The sequence below is a fragment of the Sprattus sprattus genome (assembly GCF_963457725.1).
Source record: "Sprattus sprattus genome assembly, chromosome: 12".
Taxonomy (NCBI): domain Eukaryota; kingdom Metazoa; phylum Chordata; class Actinopteri; order Clupeiformes; family Clupeidae; genus Sprattus; species Sprattus sprattus.
In genome coordinates this window covers 20,772,146-20,793,617 of record NC_137910.1, presented here as the reverse complement: position 1 = coordinate 20,793,617, position 21,472 = coordinate 20,772,146, and the positions used below count along the sequence as shown (strand labels likewise).

Genomic DNA, 21,472 nt, shown 5'->3' with positions numbered 1-21,472 from the left:
AAAACATTAAACCATTTCTAACACGTAGCCTACTTAGCGTAAAACCTCAAAGTATGAGGTTATAAACAACCTTACCTTGATAGTCTGTCCAACTGAGACACTGAGCTCTGAGTAATCCGTTATGAAAAAAATCAGAAATAATCCATTAGATCTCAAAGGTTTGTCGCTCGACGTCAGAAAATGTTTAGACGAAGTCCGCAAGACCTCAGTCGGCTCTGAGATGTGATTCCGACAAAGTCTCTCCCCACTCAGGTTCTCTTTCTCTATGATCCCACTCTTTGGGCTGAAACTGACTGACAGATACACAAATCCACCCACGGAACAAACCTTGTTCAGTCATTGGACTAAAGCTTTGAGTGTCGGCCTTTTGGCTCCTTGCATTGGTCAATCTTAGACCGTTTGCCGTTACTTTTTTCATTGTGTTCTGGCGATATCGCTGTCATCGTTTCTGGGATGTGTATTTTTTTAGGTAGGTATTTACATTCATTTCAGAGTTGAACCATATGATATGAAGCTTAGTATCGAAACTTCAACTCCCATAAACCGCTGCGCGAGGAGCAAGAGAGAAAACAGAACGCCATTCCTGTCATCCCCTGCCCCACCTACTTGTGCGCGCTTGCTCCGTAGAGCGGCCATGGCGTATTTAACTTGCTGTGTTGCGGATGAGGAGGAGGATACGAGGTCTGGCTGTGAGGCAGAGCGCATCGAATGAGTTCGCGTTCTTTTCTTGAGTTATTGCTAACAATCAGTTTTCGAAGGCCGTTCAGAGCACTTTAATATCTACAGACTTATTATTTTGATCAGTATTTAGGACATATCTATGACATTATTGGATGAGTCCAGTTATGAAGCGCAAGCTAACGAGCTAATGTTAGCAAGGAAATCAAGAAAAAACGTTGGATAGCGGAAGTGCTGAAGTACCCGGATTTCAATTTGCCTGATACTGAAGGTGGGTGGGGTGGAGTGGAGTGTTTACAACAAGCAGTCACCTCTTGTGAATTTTTTTTTGGTAAGGTTACTGGTGAAACAAGGATATTTTGTACAACAGAGTGCTGCTACTGCCCATAAAAACCCTTACATTAGCGTCACACATGTATACCTAACATTTTAGCATTGGCTATAGTGACTTGTCTTTGAGAGGTAGGCCTATTTGTTAGTTTTTTCTAAAGAGACAGCTTTAATGTTCAGCAGGTGAAGCATCTAGGATACTATATCCACACTGGCATCTCTCCAGCATTTCTTCTGGTGTCCTCAAAGTAATGATTTATTGATTAATGTAGAAGTCTTGAGTTGTAGATGGACATTGAGGAGTTTAACATCAGTTTGAAGTCAATTAGAGTTAGATATGCTGGCTTTTTTCTTCTGCCATGGTTGTGTGTCATATAGTCTGTGCCCAATTTGATGTAAAAGGTAACGCTGTGCTCTTGAATTGCATCAACTTTTCCCAGAATATTTTTTCTGTGGTAAAGTCAAGTGAATTGGACATTAGTTCTATCTAAGTGTTCTATCTCTGTGTGTTTATGGGTACAGAGTGTACATCACTGCGGTGTGCCCACACATATCATAAGACATTCCCTCTTACATATCCTTTTTACATATAAAGCACCATTATAAAAATGTTATTGTTTAGTTTAGTTATTTCTTGGTGTTCCTTGCATAGGACATTTATGAACATTATAACTTCTGAAGCCATTGGTCTGTGGCAGTAGAATGGCCACAACACTCACTCTTCACAAGCATAGTGTAGTCTAGTCTAGATGTTGGTTATAACGGCACTCTGTGTGTGCCCTTGTGCTTTATTTGCGGATCCAAATGATATGTGTCCAATTTAACACAGTGTCTGTTCTTCAGCCATATTCTTGATTCCCATCCCCAAAGTGGACATATTGTATTCAGTATTGCGGAGACAGAAAGAAGAACATTCTTCAAGCAACAATTTGCCACTTCTTGAGGTGTATGTTATGGGCAGCTGGTTTTGGTAGTATTTCCAAATTCATTTTTATGGTAGGCGATGTGGTCTGGTCCACGGAAGTGCCGATAAACACACTTGTTGTTCCCAATAGCCCTCCCACCACGTGAAAAAGCCTTCACAGCATGACATCGTCAATCTTACTGCTGCTTTAAGGACTATTTTTAGAGAGAGTGGGTTGGAGTGTTGTCATAGTGTAGTATTTTTGCCATTCCGATCGCTCCTGTCATAGCTCTTAGCCAAGTGTCTTCATCTAATGTCATGTGTACTGCTAGACTTTATGACAACATCTCATAAGTTTTGACTAAGGAGCTAAAATTAACGTAAAATAAGCCATTAGGTTTCTTATGATATTGTTTGTTGTGAAATCTGCCAAAAGTATAGAAAGGGGAATGACACTAACCAGAGTGAACAAGCAGCTCTCTTTGGAATTGTATTAATTATTCTCCTTAAGGACATATCTCCGTTCTGTGGGAGAACCATGTATTTGTAAGGTACATTTGAGAGCGGTCCTCTGGTAAGGCCATTTCCACACAAGTTGTTATGTGGGAAGAGGGCTAGTATTATGGGTCTCCGGGGGAGTGGGAACTGAGATGAGTGGTGTGTGTTTTAAAAGGTGTTAAATTATAGCAGTTAAAGGCTGCAAAGAGGCCACATTGCCTCAGGCTAACGAGGCACTGTACTGAGGTTACTCATCAACATGCATTATTTTAGATCCCCTTACCTTTTGTTTGATGTTCTTTTTCCAGACCTTTTGAATACACAGTAAACAAGGCTCGTCATCAAATGCCTCTCTGTTTCACATCATTCTAAGACTCCATAACCACCATGTCATGTCATGGCTTGACACCTCTGAAGGATTGTTTGTATTGCGTTAGGTTTACTCCGGCGGAAGCTATGTTATTTTCCACATTTTTAGTCAGACACTGACTTCCCAGCTGGAATCGCATCCGACAGGGATGGTATGAGGATTTGATTGGGTGTGTGCAGATGTCAAAATGTAAGCAACCAGGCCTCAAACAAGAATGAAATCCTGGTAGCATGTTTGATTCAGAGGAACACTTTTATAAGTCTCTAACCCCAGCGCTTTCTTTTAGCGCATCCTTTTGCTCATACATTTTCATTATTCCCTTTGAAGTTGGGTGGGAAACCATCTCTTTATGTTTATTTGATGACTGTAGGGTTTGTTTGAGCCATCAGCTACTGTTATCCTCCTCTGCGCTTGTTAGCCCACAGTAGCAAAAAAGAGTCGAGCTTGTCATACACAGCAGATTTGATAGGCACTCCACAGCAAAAAATGCACCGATATGAAAGCAAACGAAATGCACATTGAGCAACCTGCCAAAAAATAATTGCTTGTGTCTGCCTGTGTCAATGTGTCCCGCTATTTCCAGCAGGGAAGAGAGTGCATATTTCTGTGCTTTTATTTCAGATCAGTAGAGCAAGCTCTTTCATTTGTTAAGAACACACATTAATATTCAGTCTTCGTCCCTTTTATGTCTCCCTGTTTCTGCCTCCTCCCTGCCTTCCCCCATCCTGGACCCCCATCAGGCTGTAGGTTTATTGATTCTTGGAAAGTACAAGGAATGGATCGGGACAAAGGAGCTACAACTGAGCGGATTCTTTTAGAGCCCTACCAGTATTTGCTTCAGCTGCCAGGTGAGGCCTTTTTATTTTACAATGTACATTCTGCTAAAGCCAGGGAAACACCTCAAGATAAACACAACAAGGAACACGGGCGCTTTGATTTTAAATGTGTAGACTTCAATAACACTAGTATTTCAAGGAATAACTCCTCTCAATACAAGGCTTTGTTTATCTCAGCAGTGGAGCATTCCACACACGTAGCAGAGGAGGATCAGTGTAACATGAGAAGCAGTACTGAAACAGGAAGTACAGAACAGGAAGTGTCATAGGAGAATTGGTTGTCTGTCAGTCTTTTCCCCCATTCAAGATGTGTAGCTGTGACAGGGGTGTTTCATGACGAAAGGAGGTCAAGCCATGATATTCAGCAGTTTTTGCATTTCATTGTTGAACTGAATCAGCTTGATTTTCCAATCCTATCGTCTTTCTTTTATTCTGTCTGTGCAAGCTTTGTTTACTATTTGTACACCAAATCCCCTTGGTAACAAGGTGAAGTGAAAAACAAATGGTGCCCCAGAATTGTAGTGAAAGCATAAATTCCTCCAAGCTCCTCCAAGCAGTGAGATGTGGAATTGCACAATAGATGACAATAGTCACATTCCATGGCGCGAGGTCAAATTAGGCTACGTGTGTGGGAGATTCTTTTTGAGCTGTTGTGACTTGAAGTTATTCGGTGTGTTCTCAGTTCATCTCACTCTAACCTAAACTTGCAATTTGATTTGAAACAACTCAATATCTGTAATTGTCATTTGTATAATCATACACTTTTTCTTTTGGCTACTAATATAAAGGACAATTTTGGTGTTTGTTAACTTTCCATCTCATCAGCAACATTGATGGCAAACTGTGTAATAACTTTTGAATAGCAAGTTAGGGCAGCCGTGCCCTACTGGTCAGGGTGTCAGGCCGGAAACCGTAGGGTGGCCGGTTCGATCCCCGACCAGTAGGAAAAATGTGGGCGGGGTAAGTGGTAGAGCACTGCTCTCCCATGCCCACATCCATGGCTGAAGTGCCCTTGAGCAAGGCACCTAACCCTGATCACTGCTCCCCGGGCGCCGCCAATGGCAGCCCACTGCTCCGGGTTAGTGTTACTTCACTTCACTGTGTATGTGTGTGTCATAGAGATGCGCGGTTGGCGGTTGCACCCGCGGACTCCGCGGTTAAACCGCGGATCGGGCAGGTGACGTGACAAAAAATAATATTTTAATTAAATTCGGGCGGGTGGCGGTTTACCCAACGAAATTCAAAATATCTACACATTGTTAAATGTTGTTACCTACATCCAAGCACATTTTTAAATAATCAAATTTTCATCAGGCAGTAAATTGGCCTAGTTCCGTGTATGCGATACAAAGCAAACAAAGGAAGCAAAAAAGTTCAAATTAAGTGACGATCCCTATCATGTCGTGTCTCTTTGCAACGCCGCAAACCTGCAAGCTATGAGTCAGCTGTCAGTATTGGAAGAAGCCTTAACGTGTCGTAGATGAAACTGCCTGGGTTATTTTGTTTCGTTAGGCTATTAGTTATATTTTAAAACAGCCAGTCATTGTAGCCTACCACTCGTGGAATAAGGAATTTCAAAGAGATGATGGAGTGATTTGACTCAGAAGTGACATGGGGCATTTGCAGCGCGAGATGTTCAGAACAAGTTAAACTTCTAGCTCAGTAACATCACCAGCTAAGAAAGAAGGTAAGAAAAATAGTCGGAAAACTTTGTTTTGCAAGGCAAGCAGGCAAGTGTTGGGGTTGTTACAGTATAAAGCCTACAATGCGGTGAAATTTCGGAATTAGGCTAACAGACTCGGCGTTTCCTTCTAAACTAAAAACAAGGCTATATTACCATATTAAAATGGTGTACCAAATTGCGTTTTATTACAATGATAAAAAAGTGTAGGCCTACTAGCCTATGGTAAGGTCAGGTTTGCCGATGTGCTTGGCTATTTTAAAGTTTCTCCCTGTGCATCGATCGGAGACAGACGTCATTTCACTGATAATATTCTGGGGATAGGCTACAACATAGCCAATAGGCTTCATACTAGGGGCTTTATCCTTTAAATATCTTTGCGGCATTGGATCAGTCTCCTTTCAAGAACAGCCAAGAACTTTCTAGCCTCGCGTCAGCAGCGCCTATACCTAAAAACAACAGGCGGATGGCGGGCGGGTGCGGTTTTGAAAATTGGTCAAAAAAATTGGTGCGGATGGATAGCGGACGGATCATGCGTTTTGTGATGCGGTTGCGGATGAAATAATAGCCCATCCGCGCATCTCTAGTGTGTCACTTCCCTGGATGGGTTCAGAGTGTGTGTGTCTACACCACCTCTGCCATAGAGAGGACTTTCACTTCACTTTCAAGTGTAGTATTGAGATACATGTCTATCCAGGAGGCACAGAATGGACAGAAACATGTATGTGAAACACTCACAAAAAAAATACTAAACAAGGCAAGAGGAAACATTCTGACTAAACTTCAAATAATCTTTAAGAAAGATAATAATCCTGTCAAAACACAGCTCCCAACCCCTAACTGTTTTGGGTTAAACAGGACCTAAGTTTTCATTCATTTTAAGTGAAAGTGATCATACATTGGAACTGTACTCAAGGCATTCTGATTTTCAGGGCACATTATTGGTAAAGTACAGCTAGAACTAAAGTCACAACTGTAAACTTTCAAGTAATGCAAGCATTAATGTAATGTATTTGGTGTTGGTGTAATGCATTTAGATTAAAACAAAGGCAAAGTTGTGAATGTTTGTTGATGACGGCCAAATGTATTTTTACACTGATGTACAGTATAGTTTCAGAAAGGAAGGTTAATATAGTGCTTTTATCTTTCTTATTCTTTTATAAGCTCTTATTTTTTTGTCTGAGTGCCCCTGAGCGGTTCAAAAATGTATTTTGTGTGTACAGAACAGGAACCTTGAGGTGAAAGTGCCCAAGGAGAGAAATCTATATTTAGACAGGTTATGCAGTCTGTCTCTTTCAAAGCATGTTTTCCAAAGGGCTGTATCAGGATTCCAATGTTGTATATCTATGTGGAGCAGCATACCACACCACTGAGAGAGACGAGGTTTGGCACAGTGACTCAAAACCTCCTTATTCCGTGCTAAGTATTGCATAGATGATTGATTAATTCGAGGGGGAACAACTTCCTTCACATTTTTAATAATCTACCTGACCTCACCAGAAGCTATTTCACATCCACAAATTGAATGTAAAGTTAGAATTAAATAATCAAAACTATGCATAATGGAAAATAAATGTCTGTATTGAGGGATCTGACGGTTCCTGCGCAGCATACCGATACCAAGGGTGATGTGCAGCAGTTCCTCCTGTCTCTAAGAATCCTGCTGACTGTGAGAACTTGGCCACATTTGTGTACCTACAGGGCGGATTAGGCTACATGATGTCAAAGAGGAAGCACATTTCCGTGTCATCTTACTAGTCATGCAACTGCCGTTGAAAATGTTGGAACAGGTGCGACTTTTGTATGCATTATAGCAGACGGCTTGTAGATTGTGTAAAAAGCTGAGCAGACAGTCGCACAGGCCTTTCATGAGGTAGAGGAGGTTATGATTAATTTACCCTTTGGCTTTCAGCAGGTTTGATAAGCTAGCTGTTGCCATTTATGTTTGACCTACTGTTTTTTCAGTCTTGGTGATGTGTAGCTATTAACAGGGAAAGCAGTTCCTGCTGTTATATCTATTTACTTGTATTTATTTGTTAGTTTGTTTGTTTAAGACTGCTGATTTGTTGTGCTGATAAGATGGCAACGCTAATGGACATTGCATCAGATCATAAGCCCCTTCATTTCCTCATAGCTTCTATAGCCTGTAGCGTTACCTTACTTGCTCTGGTCTTCAGAATCTGTAGTGTTACTTTACTGCAAGGCCACTGTGCTATTGCTACATCAGTTTTCGCCAGGATCATAGTCTGGAAACCCTTGTCACAAGATGAATTGCTGAACCATTCTGAAGTCAAGGTCCAATCAGCGACCAGTGGGGGTGGCTTAGTGCAATGAGCGTTTATTTGAAGTAAAGCGTTTGTTTGAAATGTAGTCACAACAATGATGCAGGTGCCCGAGCAAGACGAAGCTAGAAGTAGCAATCCCATAGTGGTCAGTGCAGAGTGGTTAACAGCTGGTCCAGTGGTTTCAAAATTAAACTGAAGTCTGTGCCTATTAGGATGCAACAACTGGAAACAATCCCAAATGAACCGTGGCCAGACCCTATTCATGAAGTGAGTTTGGGGCTGGTTATACCGGGCTAATCACCTGCCACAGGAGGAAGTTAATCTCTCTCTCTCGCTCTCTCGTTCTCTTCCTCTTTCTCTCTCAGATCTGTCTGTCTATCAATTATAACTCACATTCCTATATCTGTACTAAAACTAATTAAAAAAACTCTAAGTGCATTACATACAATTATGTGAGCAAGAAATCAAATCTAACCGCTTATCAGAAATTTACAAAACCCTAAACAGAAATATTAATGTCTATCACTATATCTAATTAACAGTCAAGACAGGCAAAAACGACACTGACACAATACAGAAGAAGTGACCACAACCTACAAAGAGATACTGTGTACAATCAACTGCATACGACTCCGTATTGAGGCTTATCTTATGCAGTTGATTGTACACAGTATCAGGAATGTGAGTTACGATGTTGATGTAATTTTTGTTTGATATTTGATATAAGAGGGCGTTCTCTTTGATATGGGAAACCAAACCAAAATAACCAAACTTTAGAGGCTCTTTTGTTGATGTCAAGGAGAAGAGGGAACCTCCTCAGCTCCGAGAGGCAGGCCAGGTTGGAGGATGTTCTTTGTATGTTCAAGATGTCTTTACAGAGTTGTAGGTGAAGGAGTTCTGCTGGGCTTTTGTCCCACTGTCTATTCAGGACCATGCAATGGTCCCCAGCTCTCACTACTGTGAAAGGAAATAGGTTCTATTGTGGAATCAAATATTTTAAGCCAAAATGTAGTTGGTTGGTTGAATTTCTAAAGATTTTTTTATACATATGATATAGAAGTATGTCCTTCGTGCCTTGTCAGACAGGTTTTTCAATGCTAGATTCAGTCATGCTAAACCTTCCCAATGATGTTATCGCAAGTCCTAAGTAGTTATATTGTAAACTTCTGCTGGTCCTATTTAGAAGATGAAACTAGACCCATGTCCTCTACAAACAGAAGGCATTAAATGTCTGTGCTGTCGAGTACAAGTGCAGGACCTGTAGACTGATTGATTGATTGCTACAGTTAGATTATTGATGAATATGTTGAAGTGCATTGGACTTAGGGTGCAACCCTGCATAACTCCTCTAACCTGTTTTTTTTTAACCACTACAAATCTTTAGGAGATCAGCATTGAAGTTTTGGTAGCCAAGGGAGAAGGGAGGTTAGGATCACCTTAGCTGTTGGTACTGTGTGAGGGTTTTCATTGCAACATGACTTTCGGCCATTCCAACATTTCTCATTTCCTGCTGTGAAGTCTTTATTTCCTGTGTGGATGAAGATGAGTGTGTGGCCTCTTTTAAGACCTCAAGCAGCTCCAGTGTGCTAATTGTGGTTTAGAACCGCCGTTTTATTGTTCTGTTTCTTTGGAGTGAGATGGTTTGTATTAAGGAATTTCCCGCTCGAATCAGTAGGACCATTTCTGGATTCTTTTGGTCATACAAATGTCTTTTGTGCTGGAGTCTCTCTATTGTGTTACACGCCTTCCTGTTTTGGAGTCTGATCACAGATGTCTTGTTTTGGAGCAGAGGTCCATTTATCCCTGAATGATGTTGTTTCGCTGCCGTTCGTTTGTGGGGGTTGCATGGTACTGAGTACTGCGAGGGATGGCTGAAGAGGGATGTGGTGCTGGAACATTATCATCGGACTTTGCCGAGCTCTCTCTCAGCCCTTCCCTCAGCTCTTCCCTCAGCTCTTCCCTCAGCCCTTCCCTCAGCCCTTCCCTCAGCCCTTCCCTCAGCCCTTCCCTCAGCCCTTCCCTCAGCTCTTCCCTCAGCTCTTCCCTCAGCTGTTCCCTCAGTGCTTGAAGGTCCCTCTGGAGCTCCTCGACATGTCTGAGGTTCGCGTCTCTGGGGCGATGCATCTCTGTCTGCAAAGAGAGTATTTACTTTCTTCCTGGTCCCTCATTGTGCATCTAATTCTAAGTGCTTTGAACAGTCCCATTATGATGTACATTTCTGGTGATCTTAAATTTGTTGGTTTGTCTCCCTTTGCTAACATTTTTATATGTGTGGCACAGGACTGTATGCCAAGCCTCTGGACCTCCTGGTAAAAAATAAGTCACATTTCACCTGAGTTCCTGCAATTAGTTTTAAGCCGGCAGTGAGGGTCTCTGGCATTAACCTCTTTAAAGTATGTATTTTCTCTTTTCCTTTATTGATTTAACATTTTCCAGGAATTGAATTTCAAGTGTGGTTGTTGTTAATTGATGTACTTTCTCAATTACTGATTGACAGTAAAGGTAATTTGGCAGCATTCATTGTTAAATAAAAAAAAAGGAACTTCAATTTCAAATCTGAATGTTTCTTCCTCTGGTTAAGTATTGCTTGTTCTTTTTATGAGGTTAGCTTCTGTTTAATTCATTGTTTGTCTGATTTCAAAAGGATTGCCAAAGGATGTTCTTTGCAGTCAAGCAATCTAGTTTCAGAGCTTCATTGCCATTTAATGATCCGGTGTTTCTTTTGATCAAGTTCTCTCCCACAGCTGAGCTTGTATTCATTTTTCTAGCTGAGAAGGCACGACTATGAAGGTTTAGATTTCTCTAAATATGCCAGTGATTTGCCTTTCTGGTCTAGTTACTGAACTTAGGGGTGTGAAACTAAGTAGCAAACAGCAAGTCAGCCATCATTGAGCCACCTTGTTTATGATGACTTTCTTTGCGTTACTTCTTCATGCATTCTTTTCCATTCCAAACAAAAGAATCATTTGTCACTGGGAGCAGTTTGTTCTCCAGCAGTTTGCAACATGCATCTTGTTTGTATACACAGTGTGACTTATACAGACACCATAATTGGAAAACATAAGCAGGTAATATGTTTTAGGACTTATTTGGTGTTGTGCTAGTTCATTACATTTTCAAAGAAACGCATATAAGAAAGTCCACAGGGGTTGAACCTTGACCGCATGTTTCACATGCACTGATGGCTACATGTTCCCACTAGACTGACAAGAGTATAACCTCACTTGTCTCCTCCTCTCAGGATCTGAGTTTAAATGCCTGCTCCTGCAGAGACTGGGCCCACCTCCAACTAGCCATGCAGTGCTTGAAGGGATATTTTAATTTCTGGTGTTTATCTTGCTCCCGTTGAGCTTGTCAGCCTTGAGCCGGGGTCTGCTCTCCGAACCTCTCTGACACGGACCAATCCAGGAGGGTAGAGGCTGTTGGTCCTGGCCAAGTCAGTACCTTTTTTCTGGAGCAACTTTTAACGATTTCCTTTGTGACAGTGGTGGGTGGGTAGGGAAGTGTTTGCAGGATGGTGGAGGGACAGCTTTTCACTTGGGTTAGGCTTTTTTCGGGACAGCACTAGAGGGGAAATCCAGAAAAGAACCGTAGAAGTGGAAAAACAAAAAGCTGGTTACAAAAAATGAATGGTACAGATTTCTCCTGCGGAATACAGCCATACAAATCATTGTAAGACTGTGGATTGGGGCTGGGTAGATGGCTAGAAAAGAAGATCATTGGCTCCAACGAAAGACCAAAAATAAAGCCTCGCGTGTAAGTGGAGGCGAAGAACAGAAGCAACTAGGAGGGAAATATGCTGCACTCTTTTGAATGGATATAAGAGGAACTGCCTCCTCTCTGCCACTCCCACCCCCTCCCCTTCCCTCGTGTCCTTGCTCCTGGTTTGATCAGAACAGAGACTCACTGTGGAGAGGAAGTGAAAATGAAAGTTGCTGCTCTCTGATGAGGAGGGATTTCACAGGATTAAGTAGCGGGTGCATCTCAGATGCCACGATCAGTGGTCTATTTGACCTCAGTGGCTGATAGATTAATTTACCTGTCAGGTGGATCTCACAAATGTGAAGGTGCCCATGTCTACATCTGCTAGTGAAAGCCTTCCATAATTGAAAACTTAAGATATTTTACATTCCAGAGGTGTGACCACTTTTAGGTTGTTATGGCCTAGGTGGTGAGAATTTTTTTATTTTTTTTTAACTCATATGCTTCTCTCCTTTTTGTCTTAAGGAGTTGTTGTCCTTTCTTGTAAATACTTAATGTTCTGCACACATTTCACATTTGCAACGAGGATGTGTTTTTAGTTAAAATCACTGTCAGTGCCAATTATGGTAATAGTTTCTTTTTTTTTCTTTTTTTTTTTCAGGAAAACAGGTGCGATCCAAATTGTCCCAAGCTTTTAACCACTGGCTCAATGTACCAGAGGATAAACTTCAGGTAACAGCTTATATTTTTCACTCCTTAAATGTCAGTTTTTAACCACCATCTTGAGCATATGTTCAGCATACACACCAATAACAGCTGATGCCTTCCTGTCATGACTACAACCGTACAAGTGGAGCCAACTGTGCATAAAGGTTAAATGTTAAACAGTTAGCTATTAAATAGTTAGCTGATTGAAAGAGATTGGATCCGCCCGTTTTGCAATAAGCTTAATGCTGTGCCTTTAAAGTTGTGGAATAATGTGCCTTTGTGTAGGTAGTTCTACACTGAAAAGATTATCAGGCAGTTCTTTAGTATTCTCATGATGATGTGTAAAGTCAGGGATCCTTGGAGGTATTCCAAGTATGTTGTATTCCAAGTATCAAAACCATAATGCTCTTCTTTCAGGAGGTTTACCACTTGAGTTAATTTACCCAGGTTTGTCACTAAACCACATACTGGGAATACATACTGGAGTACTCAAGCACTGTAGTGCTCTCTCAGTTGGTTAATGCTAAGGCTACGTCCACACAACAACAGAGTTTTTTGGAAATTATGTTTTGTCTTTGTCATGTGGAGGTAAATCTTTTTGAAAACGCAATGTTTTGAGGGCTCATATGCGTGGATGTAATGGTAGCCAGCGGGTACAGTGCTGTGCAGTGAGTAAACCTCACTCCCCAACATTTAAGAGATGTCCTAGCGTCGATTTTAGCCTCCTTACTTGCACGCCTGCCCCCCAATGTCCGGCATTGTGTGTCCGAGTCAGGTGTTTTTCAAGCCCGAAAATGCCTCTGGCGTGTGGGCGGAAGGCCAAAACGCAACAAAACTTCTCAGTTTTTCGCCAAAAAATCCTTTTCACTGCATTCGTGTGGACACCACCAGGGGTGGTGTAATGATACAGGTCTTTTTCAACGTGGCAAAGGTACTGCGAGCAGTGCAGATTACTTTGAGTAATGTCTACAGGATAACACTTGAGCTGATGTTTGGGATCTTTCAGAGTTTGTAGTGTCTATTCTTTTAGCATACTATTGTGTTTCTGAGTTGTGAATAAGGATTTCCTTTGGTTCATTTTTGTCAGATGTTCTTTGTTTTAAGTAGCCTATTTAATGTTGAATATCATTGGTATTTACTATAAAGGTGGATCACAAGTTTTGTAAACATAACTGTCGAGCTCCATTGCCCTGACTGGGTGTCTTAGAATTGTAGTTGTTACTCACACTTGGCTCCAGCTGTGGTACGATGTTTGCGCTTCATTAGCTTAGCGTTGCGTGTACCATGCTAATGGATTCTTAGGCGACAATTTTTCTGTCATGATAACAATTAACCATTTCTAATTGACTGGGAATCTCTCAGTCAAGCACAATTAACATTCTATGAGACTCCTCTTCATCATCGCATTGTAAATCACGGGGCATCGTGATCATTCTAGACAAGTAATCCATAAACCAGTGCAACCCAGCACATTCCATGTTTTTGTTTTTATGACAGCCCTGTGTAAAGTTTTCATTTCCTGATTTAGTGAGGCTGGGTTCTCATTTGGATTCAGGAAGGAGACGAGGATTTTTTTCTCTCCTCTCACTGTGGCCTTCTCTTCTCTCTGTCTGAATGTTAAACTGCCCTTGCGGAACATTCTGGGAAAAGACTCTGATGAGGTCCAGATGTTATTGGGGAGGGCACTTTCACATTCTTTGTACTCTGAATGCTCTGTGACTACAGTGCCTGTAGGTGTGGACTTGTGTGATCAACGCCCTGTGGTGACACACACAAACACACACACACACACACACACACATGAATACACACGCACATACACGCATTCATGCACACAGATTAGAGATATAGATGAGAGAAGAGAGTAGGCACATTGGTGAGTGAAGCAAAAGTGACCTTTTCCATAGATCATGTTAACACATGCTGTAAGAGAAAGACGCCACCATTAAAGCAGCCTCCCCTTTCCCTCAGGTTTACACCCTGCAGGCTTGGAGGCTTAATGCCAGGCATGCTGAAGAAGGCTACAAATGTAGTGAGCTGCATGTTCTTAAAGAGAATGCTTAAGAGGCAGGGGAAACTGACTTCATTGTTGTGATGCTTTCTGTCATAATCCTTATACATCATACCGAGTCGTGTCGGATGCCAAGAGTCTTGAAACATTTTCAAAAGTAATTAACAGTCTATTTTATGATTGTTAATTATTTGAGCAAAAGTTTTTTTTGTTTGTTTTGAGTGCATTTTTTTAAGCAAGTAAAATGCATCGTCCCAATACATCGGAATATATTTCAGAATAGAAATTGATTGAAAAATCTGGGTAAATCATGACTCAAGAATCATGCGCAATATCAAAACAATGGCAAAGGCAAAGCAAAAAGACGCACACGCTGCATGCACTTTATTTGTGTCATACACACACACAACCCTAGGCTATACATGCTTTTTCTCTCGCCACTCTTCCTCTGTCCTGTTGTCATCTTGAGGAGGGGGAAAAATCAATGCAAATAGGTTTTGGCACTTCACCATCCCATCATGGTCCATTTGCAGAAGCCTGCTGTCCAAATTGAGTTTTAGTCCTGATGCAGTCGTGTTGCGTTACCAGGAAGAAAGGACTACATGCACCTCTCCAGAACACACAATGCCCCTGAGGACTCTGTGCAGTCAGTGAAGGACATTAACATGGACTATTCCCAGTGTCAAAACCCTGTAGTTTGCAAAGATGGCCGACGGTTCTTTCATCAATAGACTACTGTGCAAGACTAAATGTTCTGGCAGCTTCACAAAACTATAGGCATTGGTTTATTTACACTGTCAACTGGTCACACAGCTTCAGGATGAAGTGCCCTCTATTTAAACAATCAATCAAATTAGCCTTGTTTGTTTATATATTTGTACGTTTACCTTCCCACTTCATGACCTTTTGAGATTATCAAGACACATGTATGCCTCAGTAAATGTGCAGTGCAGTCAAATAATGCCCCTTTTGTGGATCTTGATTTTGTGGATTTTGATTGTGGACCTAGCCTACATTTAGCACGGCCAGATATACACATTTGTGTTTGGTTTGGCAGACTTCCTCAGCGCTAGGACCCACACTTTGAAAAGGAAGAAAATGACTCTAGAACTAGCCTGCATCATTACATCAATCATCACAATCATTCCTCTTAAAATGTGGCCTGGTGTTCTCTTGTACTCAAGTGTTTAAATGTCTTATATCATGTTAGGCTTGGCTTGCTTATCCAGCCTCTTTCTGTCTGCGTTTGCTTACTTTTTACTGGATATTTGAAAAAGAGACTAATGTTGTATTCATATACAACATGGCACTGGATCTTTCCTGGTTGAAGAGGCTGTTGCCTAATGGGACACATTTGGAGCACTCTTGGATGTCATCTCTTGTGTCCCTCTTTGAAAGGGAAGAGCCTAGGGAGTCGAACCTAAATAATCACTGTCATGTTCAATGTAGCCTCCCGGGTTATTTAATAACTTCAGTAATGCACTTAGCTGGCTTGGCTTGATTGCTTAGAGCATGCCGGCAAAAAAACCTGTGGCCCCAGTGTTCAGAGATGACGCTACACTAATCCCTTCGTTCGTAAATCAGCTGATCAGCCTGCCTTCTTCCCCATGCTAAATTGCTAAGCCTGTCACATCACATTAGGCTTTTTGCTCAACAGGTCTCCCTTTGTCCTGAATATTTCATTAAACATTTCCAGAAAGGGAAAGTATGCAATTCCTAACAGTGTTTTTCAGCACTGAAGACAGGCGCTTTTCTCTTGGGGCAGGCAGAGGCTGACAAAAATAATCGAGACTCCCCTGTGGTATGTGGCTGCCTTCTCAGGTTTAGGCTTCTACATGTTTCTCACTTTGAAGTTCAAAGCAATTATCTGTTCCAGCAAAATTAAACTAAACTATTTTAGGTGTAAGGGCAGCCAGAATGTTACCAATGATAGAAAAGACTGGAAGATTTTTTTGTGTATGAAAATTATGGGACAGTAGAATGCATTGAAGTGGTATTGTTAGCCTGACGATGTCATACTCATAATTCTAGTCAGAATATGAGTCTGATACTGCTCCATTGAGCTGTGATTATGGGGCGTGTTTCAACGAACTAGGAAAGAAAATGCCCCTTCGCTCAATTGGATACCTAGAACCAATCAGAGCAACGTAGTATGACCATCTGATACATTCAACTATTACCAGAATGAATGCGCTGTCAATATCTGTGAGATTTGCATACTCACGTTATACTTATTAGCAGCGAGGCTAGATAGCTACTATGTGTTTCAATGGATTTTTGGTCTAAGCGTTAGCAATAACCTAACAATACATGTCTAGAGAGCTTCAGTTAAGCCCTACAATACTCTACAACATTCGTGTTGCACATACACAACTAACCGAGTCAATGTAGGCATAAAAAAGTCGAGTAGATAGCTTAATTCACATACAATATTTCCCACTAACAGGCTCCCGAGACGCCGCCATCTTGGTACGATTTCGAATCTACCGTAAATTCAACTCAAGCCATCTGTCCATCATCGTATAAAGCCCGCCCTGACAATTTGATTGGCTGGCATGTTTTCGACGGGGAATAATTTCTCCCCAACGGAGCAGTGCCAGACCGAACTTCCAGACCAAAACAAATTGTGGGCGGGGTTCGGTCTGGTATCCAGGCTAATATATTGTGGGAAAATACAATGAATCTAACATTAAACATTAAATTACCTACAGTATTACCAAACCATGTATAAGCCAGTTGTTCGTTGTAATGACATAGCACACAAGGATTTATATGATTGGTTAATGGATGAACAGATTATTAATACAATAAACAGTAATCTTAAATGTTACAATTATCAGTCAAACTGAAGGTAAGACATAAACCAAATGGATAAGAACAACTGTAAGTAACAACTCAGTAAACAAGTTGAATGGCAAATGCACTTAAATATACTTAAATGCCCAAAGAAACCTGATAAACCTGAATGCATGAGATGGAAAGAACAAGAAGTGGAGAACAGGGAAGAGAGGATCCTCAGGCTGCTGGTTTGCTTTAGCACAGTCTGTTCATAGGCAGACTGCAGGGCCGGATGCCGTCTTACACCTAGTACTTTCCATGCGGTCTGCATAACACAGACGACTAGTTCTAACTTCAATCACAGAGAGATTACCTTACCAAGCTGTGATGACGTGATCTCAGAGCCTAATAAAAGGCCTGATAAAAGGACACTATAAACCTCTGATCAACATCATGAACTCTTGAGTTGCCTCAAAAAGTGCAGGCGTTGATGGTTTCTGCAGCAAACTATGAACATGAGTACTGTAGGTCAGTGTGCTATCAATAAAAACACGAAGCCATTTGTACGAGGAGATCCGTGAGATGGTTTCATCATGGATGAACACAGGCTACCACCATGCAGTTATCATCACCCCATGCTACAAATCTTTGTATTTCTGAATAAAACCTTTAAATGAAGCTGTCCTTTTCCATTAAACCGAAGATGACTTTATCATCTGAGAATGTAATGGTGTAGTTATAAGGGTTCTGGCTCCTACACTCATTAGTGTACAAAGTGAAAAAAGGACGGGTAAATTAACAAACCCCTATGGAGTCCTGTGTTCAAGGTTTGGGGTGCAGGCAGAATACAATTAACACTGATGGTTGCTTGCAGTTGGTCAAGAACCAGTGGTACCATCTAATAATTTGGGGTTTGGCATTTCAGCTCATCCAGCTTCCTAACTAATAGAGCTTGCTGTACAGTGTTAAAAACTGAACTAAAATCTACAAATAAAAGATGTATTGTACATAAGAAGAAGCTTCCTCGAAGTGCATGGATTTAAAATGTACCATGGCTGTGATGGCATTGTCTGTGCCTCTATTACCCCGGTAGGCAAACTGATAAGGATCCGGTAAACAGTTCTACTTTCAATACGCTTATAAGGATTTTCTAAAAACATTTCATGACAACAGAAGGCAAAGCAACTCGTCAGTGGTCGTTACTTTCCTTACGGCACGTTTTTTTTAAGAACAGGAGTAACAATAGAATTTTTCCAGACGGAAGACGCAATATGCAAGTCCAAAGACTTCTGGTAGATGGGGCACCAGGCCTCTGCCAAGTCTTCACTGAAACCCATGGAGGCCTTGCCCTTCCATCTTTGGACCGTCAGTTGCAGGTAATATTAGCCTGACGATGTGATATTTCAAGTCAGAATATGAGTCTGATGCTGAGCCATTGGGCTGTGATTATGGGGCGTGTTTCAACGAACCAGGAAAAAAAATGCCTCTTCGCTCAATTGGATACCTACAACTAATCAGAGCAACATAGTATGACCATCTGATACATTAAAACTTTTACCGGATCCCGTAAGAAGGACGGCAAAAACATATTTTCGATCGGCAAATGCCTTGATCGCGTTTCTCTGTTCCTCTTTCAAAATGAATGCGCTGTCAATATCTGTGAGATATGCCTGCTCACATACTTATTAGCAGCAAGGCTATAGCTAGCTACTATTTGTTTCAATGAGTTTTTTGTCTAAGCGTTAGCAATAACCTATCAATAATGGTCTAGAGCGCTTCAGTTAAGACCTACAATCCTTGGCAACATTCGTGTTGCACATACACAACTAACCGAGTCAATGTAGACATAAAAAAGTCGTGAAGATAGGTTAAATCATATAAAATATGTCCCACTAAGATCCCGAGACGGCGCCATCTTTGTTCGATGTATAATCTATCTATCTAATCAACTCAATCGTTGGTTGGTCATCTGTCCATCAACGTATAAAGCCCGCCCTTACAATTTGATTGGTCAGATCACTTTTCCGAGAACTTGAATCTCTCCCAACTAGCTCAAGTCCAGACTGAATCTCCAAGACCAAAAATTTTGTGGGCGGAGTTCAGGCTGGTATCCAGGCTAAGGTAATGTATCTAGAGACACTTTTTGTTCTTGTGAGAAATCTGCTGTTTCAAACCTTGCTTAAAGGTCATTTAGTTCATTGGCCTTCACAGCCTGGTTTAAAACACTTAGAGAGGTTTTAACTGGAACCATGTTTGCCATAGATTGAATTATATCCCACTGTTTTTAGTGTGTTTCAGATATCTCCTTCTTTTCCTTTCCAGCCTTCCTTCATTTGAAGTTGTCTCCTGAATATCCCTCTTTTTCACAAAGTCTCCACTGTTAAATGCATTTTTTTTTCAAACTATGCACTTTGTAATTTCTTTAGAAATATAGTCTTATATAGTTATTTTCTTCTGAGTTAGGACTTTGTCTCTGCAGAATTTAATATAGTCTGTAATGGTGACTGTTGCCTCTTCTAAGTCCAAGCTGTGAGAGATCCCAGTCGTTACAAGAAAAGCAACCTTTCAGACCTTTCAATGGCGACATTGTCTCAGACATACTACAGTTTTTACTCGTGGTTTACTGCTGTTAAGCAGGGACTTGGAGGTGAGAATTAAATAAACAACATAATGGTCAGAGCTGACTAGTGGGGGCTAGCCTTAGCTGTGTAAGCGTCTTTAATGTTGCCGTAATATTTATTGAGAAGCTTTCCAGGGCATCAAGCATGTCGGGCACATTCCCCTGTAGCCAGGTATTTGTACTTGTATTCAGTGAATACAAGCTGGCACGGATCTCTCGATACTCGTGTTGGATTCAGGGAAAAGGCATGGCAGAGAATCATGGAGGGTAGAGGTGTCCTGTTTGCTCTTCCGGGTAGTCGCTGTCTCTCCCCTCCATGTTGTCCTCTCTTCCGCGGTCGCACCTGTTCACTCGGGATCTGAGCCTTTGCAGTCTGTAGCCTTTGTAGTCTGTAGCCTCTGCAGTTTGTAGCCTCTGTAGCAGGTTAGCGGTTGGGGTGGAGCAAGAGCAAGAGCAAGAGCAATAGCAAGAGTAAGAGTAAAAGAGCAAAAGTCAGGACCAGAGAGTGAATGTTACAAAATGCCTGTTTGTTTTTTGGACCCTCTGCCACAAACCAATACTAATGCCCTTTTGCCCAACTAAGCCCTTGATTGGTCCTGAGCTGGCGAGGAGAGAGGTGTCATTGAGGCTGATATGTATCAAAACTAAAGTGAGACTCTAGTCAAAAACAGAGTTGTGTGCAGATACTTTAGATTGTCATGAATACGATTTCCATTAAAATGATCAGACTACAGCCCATTTTGTAAGGATACATTTAAGATTAAATGTGAATGTTACATGCATACACAATGCAGTAACTGGCTTCTCCTTCACAGCAGGTGGTGTGACCTATTTCTCCAGATGTGTAGAACCTTTGGGGTTGCTACCTAAAATGGCATCCACATGACAAGTGTTTTGATAAAAAAAAAATTCTTCTGGGTTTTCAAAAAGATTTGTATCTGTACAATCCACGTCTACACGCAAACGCATAAATGGCTAGGACTTTCTAAAATCACATTTCTTGCGTAAACTATGCTGCATTTTAAAGCCTACAACTAATTGAGACTACGGTATTATCAAAGCAATAACACTATGATATACAGTACTGTGCAAAAGTTTTAGGCAGGTGTGAAAAAATGCTGTAAACTAAGAATGCTTTCAAAAATGGAAGTGTTAACAGTTTATTTTCATCAATTCTTCATAAATTAACAAAATGCATTGAAGGAACAGAAGAAAATTCTAAATTAAATCAATATTTGGTGTGACCACCCTTTGCCTTCAAAATAGCATCAATTCTTCCAGATACACTTGCGCAGTTTTTGAAGGAACACGGCTGGTAAATTGTTCCAAACATCTTAGAGAACTAACCACAGATCTTCTGTGGATGTAGGCTTCCTAAAATTCTTCTGTCTCTTCATGTAAACCCAGACAGACTCGATGATGTAGAGATTAGGGCTCTGTGGGAGTCATACCATCACTTGCAGGACTTTCTGTTCTTCTTTATGCTGAAGATAGTTGTTAATGACATTGGCTGTATGTTTGGGGTTATGTTCCTGCTGCAGAATACATTTGGTGCCAATCATACGCCTCCCTGATGGTATTGCATGATGGATTAGTATCTGCCTGTATTTCTCAGCATTGAGGACACCATTCATCCTGACCAAATCTCCAACTCCACTTGCAGAAATGCAGCCCCAAACTGGAAAGGAACCTCTACCATGCTTCACTGTTGCCTGCAGACTCTCATTATTGTACCTCTCTCCAGCCTCCAGCGAACAAACTGCCTTCTTCTACAGCCAAATATTTCTAATTTTGACTCATCAGTCCAGAGCACCTTCTGCCATGTTTCTGCACCCTAGTTTCTATGTTTACGTGCTTAGTTCAGTCACTTGGCCTTGTTTCCTTGTCGGGGTAGAGCTTTTTGGCTGCAACTCTTCCATGAAGACCACTTCTGGCCAGACTTCCCCGGACATTAAATGTCTGTACCTGGGTACCACTGGTTTCTGCCAGTTCTGAGCTGATGCCACTGCTTGAAATCTTCCGATTTCGAAGGTAAATAAGCTTGATGTGTTTTTCATCAGCTGCATTAAGT

General features: G+C 41.4%; 2 protein-coding genes across 5 annotated transcripts in view; one reads left to right on the top strand and one right to left on the bottom strand.

The window, feature by feature from the left end:
* Nucleotides 1–214, bottom strand: part of arid4b (AT-rich interaction domain 4B) — a 43,888-nt gene extending 43,674 nt beyond the window's left edge. For all 4 annotated transcript variants that reach the window (XM_080849034.1, XM_080849035.1, XM_080849036.1 and 1 more), the window contains exon 1: nt 76–214. The gene's annotated coding sequence lies outside the window, so the exon portion shown is untranslated. The remainder of the gene's footprint in view (nt 1–75) is intronic.
* Nucleotides 215–683: 469 nt separating this feature from the next.
* ggps1 (geranylgeranyl diphosphate synthase 1) overlaps nt 684–21,472 on the top strand; it is a 31,032-nt gene continuing 10,243 nt past the window's right edge. Inside the window, exons 1-3 of the mRNA XM_080848363.1 lie at nt 684–949; nt 3,521–3,628; nt 11,946–12,016. Coding sequence (XP_080704489.1) covers nt 3,556–3,628; nt 11,946–12,016 — 144 coding nt within the window. The 5' untranslated portion in view covers nt 684–949; nt 3,521–3,555. The remainder of the gene's footprint in view (nt 950–3,520; nt 3,629–11,945; nt 12,017–21,472) is intronic.